Source organism: Lactuca sativa, chromosome 6 (genome assembly GCF_002870075.4).
Source record: "Lactuca sativa cultivar Salinas chromosome 6, Lsat_Salinas_v11, whole genome shotgun sequence".
Classification (NCBI taxonomy): domain Eukaryota; kingdom Viridiplantae; phylum Streptophyta; class Magnoliopsida; order Asterales; family Asteraceae; genus Lactuca; species Lactuca sativa.
In genome coordinates, this window is record NC_056628.2 from 105,865,407 (window position 1) to 105,875,610 (window position 10,204).

The 10,204-nt window shown below is 33.2% G+C and overlaps 1 protein-coding gene across 1 annotated transcript; it reads left to right on the forward strand.

The window, feature by feature from the left end:
• Window positions 1–980: 980 nt before the first annotated feature.
• On the forward strand, window positions 981–9,734 carry LOC111916530 (plasma membrane ATPase 1). The gene is made up of 22 exons (XM_023912193.3): window positions 981–1,670; window positions 2,140–2,244; window positions 3,099–3,218; window positions 3,308–3,406; window positions 3,505–3,642; window positions 3,885–4,019; window positions 4,094–4,273; window positions 4,542–4,748; window positions 4,885–5,004; window positions 5,200–5,319; window positions 6,143–6,265; window positions 6,584–6,688; window positions 6,777–6,921; window positions 7,044–7,208; window positions 7,305–7,543; window positions 7,713–7,745; window positions 7,832–7,913; window positions 7,997–8,157; window positions 8,249–8,449; window positions 8,759–8,941; window positions 9,009–9,187; window positions 9,427–9,734. Exons 2-22 carry the CDS (start codon window positions 2,146–2,148, stop codon window positions 9,518–9,520), a joined length of 2,928 nt encoding a protein of 975 aa, XP_023767961.1. The 5' UTR covers window positions 981–1,670; window positions 2,140–2,145; the 3' UTR covers window positions 9,521–9,734.
• The last annotated feature ends 470 nt before the right edge of the window (window positions 9,735–10,204 follow it).

The window sequence follows — 10,204 nt, forward strand, 5'->3', positions numbered from 1 at the left end:
AAAACCCGATTAATTTTGGTATGATTTTAAAATATTTTGGTATGATCTTATTATACTTTTAGGTTGATTTAGTAGTAAATAATATGTAATCTATTTATGCATCATTTAAAATTAAGTATAGAAACAATTTTGTTAACATCTATAATATATAGGTGATAATTTCCAAAATTGTCTATAAATTTCTTCTGGATATATTGTATATGATCTCCTTAACAATTACTTTTATTCACTATGAACATCAAAGCTCTCTAACATCGGAATCAGGATACCTAGAAATAAATGAGGTTAGTGATTTCATTCTTTTTATATATACAATATCATTTTTTTTACTTGACACACATTGAAAGTCGACTATTACCTCCTCTTTTGCTTATTAATTGTCAATTCGACTTATCAGATCACTTCAATTCATCAAATCAATAATGGAGTACACTTCGGGCAATAAAAGTAATGATGCACAAGATCATCTATCCATCGTATGTGGTTTACATCTTATTGTCTAACAATGACATTTTGCGATTCAATGTATATTCAGAAGAATATTTAGTGATATATGCACCTTCTATTATTAATGATTTCAACTTGCATGCATCGACGCTTATCAAGTTTGACAGAAAATTGTGATATTTTTCTATATGTGGAGATCGTTTGTGAGGTATTTGGGTATTCATTCAGAATTGATGGGTTAAAATAGATGTTAGTAATTATAATATCGGTGTACATGAATGGTGAGATTATCGAAACAATCTCCTTATTATTTTTAAAGGAAATACGATTGAGTATGTCGTTTCGGAACATCGTTCTCATGAAGAATTTTCATTTCGTTAATATTTTGAGATAGTGACTATGCCAAGTAGAAATATATTTTAATTGTCAACTCATGTTTTATTTTGTTTAATGATATTCATTTTTTTTACGTTCTTTATCATATATTTTTTTATTGTTTTTTATCATATATTTTTTTATTGCTTCCCCATTTTATAATTTTATATGAATTTTTTTACACGTTTTGTCATAATCTAGTTTACTATCAAAACAATAACATACATTTATAGAGGATATTTAATTTCTCAAATCTTAATATCTTAAAATCCTGGTACTATTTGTTGCCCTTGTAGGATCTTTAAATCCTGGAACTCTTTGTTTTCCTGGTAGGATCTTTAAGATCATAACGCAAGATATGGATTGTGACATTTGCTGTAGGTACAACGTACAAATAATTTATCTAATTGAAGGCAATGCTGTTGTATTCAGAAAGCTGTTCAGTAGTAGCGCCAAAACTGAATGTCCGACACTCAGTTGGAGAAGCGAGGAAAAGCATGCGTGCTTGGTGGCGGATCCTCCAAAATCCCATTTTTATCTTCTTCCCCAATACCAACATTAATTAAAAAAAAACTAGCAATTTCCTCAATTTCTCCTCTTCGGATTCCCATTCCTTATCTCTCTCTTCTGTTTCATTGTGTTCTCCAATTGTTGTAATCGATACAATGTCTCTATCTGTCTTCTCTCCACATCTATATATCGTTGTATACTTTCAGCTTCTCAGCGCTACTTTCAGTTCCTCGTTTATCTGCAATTGTGTTCCATTCCTCCTTGTCTGGATCATCGACGTCGGATAGTGGTGCGCTCCATTTTTGATGTTGTAACTTGTTCTCAAGCCGACACAACAGGTGCACACTAGCTGTTTGATATTTTGTCTCAGTGAAATTTGATTCACATTTGTTGGAGGCTGCAGCGTTCAAAATTGTGTTTCCTATATTTTATATATTTGTATAGATGCAAACTGCTTTCTGCCTTTGCATACATGTTGGATGCAATTATTTTTGGTTTCCTGCTTAATCCACTATTATTTTCAAATAAGAACACCAGCATAGTTTGGTTTTGTCATTTTCTCCTTGATTCTGGTAAGATGATAGATTACCACAGTTGGTTCCGGTCATAGCATAGCAGCCACTATGTGGATTGTGCTCCTTGTGTACTTGATTTACATCTCATATGATGATCTTGAGGCAGGGCAGTGTAGCCCAACTAAAGGTTTACCGGAAAGAATAGCTCTTTTGTAGAAACAAGGAATGAAATAGCTATTAAATGCATAGGGATTTGGTGATTGATTTCATATCCAAATTTCTGATATTTCAGACTTTTATGCATAAGAGGATCATACTTGAAGCAGAAAAAAAGGCATTCATGGACCAGGACAAGACAAGTGCTCTTGAGGCAATCAACAAAGAAGCTGTTGATTTGGTACAGTTTCTTCTTCATATTGAATCCTTACCGTTACAGTTAACAAGCCGGTTCGCTTTTTTTGTATGCTTAATTAACAATTCCAGGACATGCCGTGTGCTATTATGTACATATCGATACTAAAGTATTTGATTTGGGGAAAGACATTTCACTTTTCAAAGAATTAATCAATCAAACTTATATATATATATATATATATATATATATATATATATATATATATATATATATATATATATATTACATGGCAATGGGGGTTGTTCATGTTTTATAACTTCAAAAGTTTCTTAAAATATCTTCCTTCATCAAATGATATTGGAAATTTGTAACAAAACAACTACTACCCATTCACAAACTAGGTAGAAAATATGTTTGCCTTGATGGTAAATCCTTCTTTGGGATAAATGCAAGAAATAGGAATGTAGTTTCATTCATTTGTATATTTTAGCATCCTACTGTCATTTCTTTCTATTACGTTCTTGTACTTCAAAATAGTTTTTATTATTAAGGCTTTGAATTTTGAAAAATCTATCTAGTTATAGCATTGTACTTTCAATTCTTTTTTGACATTATGCTGACCCAATTTTTTAGAAGTGAAAATTGCTTTGCATTTGGATGTCATTGTTGTAAGTGGGAAACTTTTTCAAACTACAATGCTGTTTGTTATAAGAAGAAATGAAAGTATTAAACAAATCACTGAAAGTATGTTGCTATTTCGTGCATTTAACCATTTTCTAGTTATAGAAAAATAGAAAATACATAGTTAACAGAATAAAATGCCAATATTTGGCATCGATTGGGTGATGATGTGATTATATCCTAGTTTGCTTGACAAATAAGTTGTTTTTTGGCAGGAAAATATACCAGTGGAAGAAGTTTTCGAGAAGTTAAAATGCACAAAAGAAGGACTTAGTTCTGAGGAGGTTGAAAAGCGTTTAAATATGTTTGGGTACAATAAATTGGAAGAAAAAAAGGTTTGGTTCATCATCATGTTCTGATATCTTTTCAATTTATTGTTTTTTCAACAAATTATATATGTAGTTTCTGTCCATGCAATTGACAGGAAAACAAAATCCTCAAGTTTTTGGGGTTTATGTGGAACCCTCTATCATGGGTAATGGAAGCAGCAGCAATCATGGCTATTGCCATGGCACGAGGAGGGGTTAGGGGCATATTATTCATTAAGCTGCAACCTGTCTTGTGTGAAATAGTAGTAGTATTATAAAAATTATATTTATTTAAAATTTTTTAAACTTGCAGGGGGAGCCGGCAGACTACCATGATTTTGGTGGGATATTGGTACTTCTGCTTATTAATTCAACCATCAGTTTTGTGGAGGAGAATAACGCTGGGAATGCAGCTGCAGCCCTCATGGCTCGCTTGGCTCCAAGAGCTAAGGTACACTCACTGTACACCTACCTAACCTAATAACAAGTAATAAGTTAATAATACAACACAGTATGAAGAAAAAACTATCCAAATGCATACATGCCCCAAACCTATATATATGCAGAGGAGTACTTTACATCTTGGACTTTTCCAGAAACATATGTGTATATATATATGCATCAGATCTTCCCATAAACAAACAATATTCTTTTTCAGTTGTCACATATTATTTTGATGAGATGAGATGTTAGGTTTTGCGTGATGGAAAATGGAATGAAGAGGATGCAGCTGTGCTGGTACCTGGAGATATCATCAGTATTAAACTAGGAGACATTATTCCTGCTGATGCTCGTTTGCTTCAAGGAGATCCTTTAAAGATCGATCAAGTAACAAACAACTTTTTTTTTTTTTTTTTTAAGTTATTATTATGAAAAATAATCTTACTAGTCCACTTTTTCAGTCGGCTCTTACAGGGGAATCTCTCCCAGTATCCAAGAATCCAGGTGATGGGGTATACTCGGGCTCAACATGCAAGCAAGGTGAAATTGAGGCTGTTGTCATTGCTACGGGAGTGCATACCTTTTTCGGGAAGGCAGCTCATCTTGTCGACAATACTACACATGTCGGCCACTTTCAGCAGGTTTGTTTATATACAATTTCTAAATGATGTATTTCAGGAATTATTATGTAAGCCCAAATTCATTAAGCTTTGGACTTAGTGGGTCCCATTTCATTCCCAAACTTTCTCTAGTAAATCGTTTTTTGCTTTTGCTGCACTAAGTAAAAAAAAAAAAAGAAACATCTGTATGTAGGTTATCAGGCTGTCCCATTAAGTAAAAAAGAAACATAATATTTGTAAAATTGTGAAAGGGTTTAAGAGTTCCTAATGTTTGGATAATAATGGACAGGTTTTGACAGCAATTGGGAACTTCTGTATTTGCTCAATTGCCATCGGCATGTTTATTGAATTGATCGTAATATATGCTTATCAAAAGAGGGACTACCGCGAAGGCATCGATAACCTTCTTGTGATACTCATTGGTGGTATCCCAATTGCAATGCCAACTGTTCTATCTGTCACAATGGCCATTGGTTCCCATCGCTTATCTCAACAGGTTCTTTCTCTTTCATTCTCCATACCTATACAAACACAGTTTTTTCATTTTTCCTGTTTTCATCAACCATCAATCACAAATACGACAGACTGTATACTCTATACATACTTTTATTTAAATATCTCATCTGATGCAGGGTGCCATAACCAAGAGAATGACTGCCATTGAAGAAATGGCGGGAATGGATGTCTTGTGTAGTGATAAAACCGGCACCCTAACTCTCAACAAACTTACAGTGGACAAAAATTTGATCGAGGTAACTCATACTTGACCTTGCTTTTTTTTTTTCTTTTATAAATTTACATATTTTCAGAAACATGTGAGGGTTTGAGTCTCTCTCAGTGTGGACTTTTCGTTGCAATGTGTGCAAGCCATCTGATTTGCATCTCACTAGCTCTCACCGGTTTTGCTGGAATAATAATAATAATAATAATACATATTCATGATGCAGGTTTTTGCCACCGGTGTTGACAAAGATACGGTTGTGTTGATGGCTGCTAGAGCCTCAAGGTTGGAAAACCAGGATGCCATTGATACTGCTATAGTGTCAATGCTGGCTGATCCTAAGGAGGTCTCTCTCTCTCTCTCTCTCTCTCTCTCTCTCTCATTTACATCAACACCAATTCAAATCATCACCTTGTACAGCTCTCATCCAAAATTTGAACAATAACAATCAATCCACTTTTATATATATATATATATATATATATATATATATATATATATATATATATATATATATATATATATATATATATATATATATATATATATATATATATAAACAAGACAGTAAATTAGCAAGAAATAGTAATATACATTCACTGTTTTGTTTATAACATCCTACTTTCATTTCTTCCTATTTCAACATTTTACTCAAAGTACAATGTCCTAATGAGGACAAAAAATGGAAGTATAATCGGGTAGATTTTTCAAAATACAATGTGTTAATAAGAAAATGTTGCTGTAATAGAAAGAAATGGTAGTATGAACTATGAAGTTGTATAACAAACAAATCAATGCAAGTACATTTGCATTTCGTGCATTTAGCCCTTTTACTATATTAAATCACTTAATCAAAAACTTATGTATAGGGAACGTACCACACAGAAAGAATGAAAAGTAGACCAATACATATAGTGATGTTTGTACCAACTAAAAAAAGCAGCCTCGAAACTGAATTTTTTTTTTTTTTTTTTTTTTAAATTTTCGGAATGGCTGAGACATATATATATATATATATATATATATATATATATATATATATATATATATATATATATATATATATATATATATATATATATATATATTAGAAAAGCCTAGCATGGTGCTAGGCAAATAGGAGAATTACTCTGAGCTGAAGAATACATTGTTACAATGGGTTTTGCAAGGCACGATATGGGATAACAGAAGTCCACTTCCTTCCATTTAATCCAACTGATAAGCGGACAGCTTTGACGTACATCGATGGTGCCGGAAAGATGCATAGAGTCAGCAAAGGTGCACCAGAACAGGTAAACACACTTATCATTTGCTGCTACCCATGTCTGAAGGAAGGAATTCAATTCGATCCTTCCTTTTTTAATAAAAGACCAAAATACCCCCATTATATACACACACAATGAAATAAATAACAGAAAAAACGAACATTTATTTAAAAATAATATAAGTTTTGTTATTAAATCCAATTCCATTTCCACCAACGAAATGTGCGACATATTATGATTCTTTATATATATATATATATATATATATATATATATATATATATATATATATATATATATATATATATATATATATATTAAAACTCGTGTGTGAACTGTTGTTAGATATTGAATCTGGCGAAGAACAGATCAGAGATAGAAAATAGGGTACACTCAGTTATTGATAAGTTTGCTGAACGTGGGCTTCGATCTCTTGGAGTAGCTCGCCAGGTAACAAACAAATAACCGCTTTAAAATAGAGACATAAAAAAGTTTTTTTTTTTTAGAAAGAATCAGTTTATTAATTAGGTGCATACAGGAAGTACCTGCAAATAGCAAAGAGAGTCCTGGTGGTCCCTGGGAGTTTGTAGGCCTTCTTCCTCTCTTTGATCCACCTCGTCATGACAGTGCTGAGACAATTAGAAGAGCGTTAGATCTTGGAGTCAGTGTTAAGATGATCACAGGTAAGCTGCTTGCTGATTTGTTTTCCTCATAAATCATAATACATGGATGGATGGCTTTTTAAACATATCACTTTTTCCAAGTGTGCATATGTTAGAATAGAAAGTAATTTAAAAAACTTCAGGTGACCAACTGGCAATTGCAAAGGAGACGGGTAGACGGCTGGGAATGGGTGTTAATATGTACCCATCATCATCATTGCTTGGGGATCACAAAGACCATCTAGTTGCAGCTCTACCCATTGATGAACTGATTGAGAAAGCCGATGGTTTTGCCGGTGTTTTTCCAGGTATGTACGTACTATGTAGGTTTAGAGTTTGGACAGATTAATGTTGAAAATAAATTAATAATTGAACTTAATTGTACGTATGGATTTAAATAATAGAGCACAAGTATGAGATAGTGAAAATACTGCAAAGCAAAAAGCACATTTGTGGGATGACGGGTGATGGCGTGAACGATGCACCTGCACTAAAAATAGCAGACATCGGAATTGCGGTGGACGACGCCACAGATGCAGCCCGAAGTGCTTCTGATATCGTTCTCACCGAACCCGGCCTCAGTGTCATCATTAGCGCCGTCTTAACAAGCCGTGCCATCTTCCAAAGAATGAAAAACTACACTGTAATTAACTTCTTCCATCCGCTTTATATATATATATATATATATATATATATATATATATATATATATATATATATATATATATATATATATATATATACATATATTCTTTTCTTCATGTTCCCTTCCATCCGGACTCAAAACTTTCCCTTTGCTTCTCTACATGCAGATATATGCTGTATCTATCACTATACGTATCGTTGTAAGTAGCATTCATATTGTACATAGTCACGACTCCACTCGGCTTTTTAATCTAATTCAACAAGCATATATGTATTCTTGTTACAGTTGGGATTTATGTTGCTGACTGCTTTTTACAAATTCAATTTCCCTCCTCTTCTTGTTCTTGTCATCGCTATTCTGAATGACGGTATGATTGATGTGTTAAAGTAAATGGCAACCTATAAAAATATGCAGTTGATAATTTTAACACCAAGATGTGATGTGATCCAGGTACTATAATGACTATCTCTAAAGATAGAGTGAAGCCATCTCCAAGCCCGGATAGCTGGAAGCTGAGTGAAATTTTTGCAACCGGAGTCGTGATAGGCACGTACCTCGCTCTAATGACCGTCATATTCTTCCATTTGGCTAGCCGTACCAGCTTTTTTGCGGTAAAACTTTTCAACCTAGCATGCACATGGCTGTTTGCTTGCGGTTGCGGAAACATTATCTTTTTAATGCTTGCTAATTTTTCTTTTACAGAATACTTTTGGTGTGGTTGATTTCAATAAGCATGAAACACATTTTGGGGAAGATGTTTTGAATGCAAAACTAGCATCGGCTGTATATCTTCAAGTCAGCACAATCAGCCAAGCATTAATATTTGTGACACGCTCTAGGGGTTGGTCTTTCATGGAAAGACCAGGTCTTCTACTCGTTGCAGCCTTCATTCTAGCTCAACTGGTAACCACCCCCTACCCTATATGGAATGAAGAAAAAAAGTTTTTGATTCTTTCCATGGAAAGGGAAATTGCATATACAAGCCATTATTAATTATTATTTACCACACAAATGTGTTACAAACTATATGTATATATAGTTAGAAAAATTATACATTATAATACAAAAAAATATGGTACTATTAAAATTCATTTCAACCAAACATGATTATGATTATGAAATGTAATAACTCATTCCGTTGTGCTTCCTATCTTGGGTCTCTGGTTCCAATGCTTACTTTTAAACATTTGAATGGTATTAATATGTTTCCAGTTTGCCACGATAATGTCAGCAATGTTGACATGGAAGTTTGCCAAGATTGGGGAGATTGGTTGGGGTTGGACGGGTGTTATATGGTTGTTTAACATCTTGAGCTACTTGTTGCTTGATCCTATAAAATTCGCTGTGAGATATGCACTTAGCGGGAGAGCATGGGGACATGTTATCAACCGTAAGGTGAGAAAATGAAAAGAAAAATATAAATGGGTTTATGAATATATTAATGATGGATGTACAATGTCAGACGGCCTTCACCACGCAAAAGGACTTTGGTAGGGAAGCCCGTGCGGCAGCCTGGGCAACCGAACAACGTACACTTCATGGCCTTGACACATCTGAAGCAAAGATTTTCGCTGAAAACTACACTTTTCGAGACATAAACATGATGGCAGAAGAAGCAAAACGTCGTGCAGAGATAGCAAGGTTGAATCAGTTTTTCCATTTTCATTAATATTCAATACCAACCTCTACTTGACCATCCCACTTTCAGCTTTTACTATTACCATTACATTACAACATTTTCATTTTTAATAATTACCCAATATATTTGCTGTGTTGTAAAACAAAATATATAAATAAACATATAAATGAAAGCAAGCTGTTCTTTGTTGCATTAGCCGTGTCAAATAAACATCTCTAACTTTCGCCACTCTTGCCTACAGGTTAAGGGAAATTCATACTCTAAAGGGGAAAGTAGAGTCTTTTGCGAAGCTAAGAGGATTAGATATCGATGTCAACCCACATTACACCGTCTGATCTTGCCATTTCTGTAATTTTTGAGGTCGGGTTTGATTGTGCAAAGCTCATTCAAATGCACAAACTTACTAATAATACCACCTTTTTCTTCCATCTATCCAATTACTTGTACTATTGTTTTCCTGCTAAACAATCTCTTTTCATCTAAGACTTGTGTATCATTTATAAATACAAGTGAATATATTTTCTTAATTAGATATATGTTGGTTCTTAATTTTGGCAATTCATGTTGATGCATGTAAATCACATAATTTGTGATATGTGGAATCATCCATTTTCTTTATAAAAGGGCTCTTAGGTAGATAAGGAGGGAGGGGCTTGATAATCCATTAATTTGTATATCTAGCATGAGTTTTGTTGATACAAAATCATATCGCACTAAGATAAACTAAAAACTAGGCTATAACTTTCGTTTATATGGTATTAAGTGTGAGATCCGTGTAGTAGTACACATATTAATTAAAAAAAGCTAAAAATATCAAGATGTAAACATTAAACATTTTTTAAAGTAAAATTTCAAAATAAATACAAAGGAAATGATAAATAAGTACATAATGGAATCTATACTAATAAAAAAAACTATTCATATTTTAAGTAATTGTATCGAATTATAAATTTTCAAAGACTATTTTGAATACAACATTAGATGTCATATTGTTAAGTTTACCGTCATTGTCTAAAAAT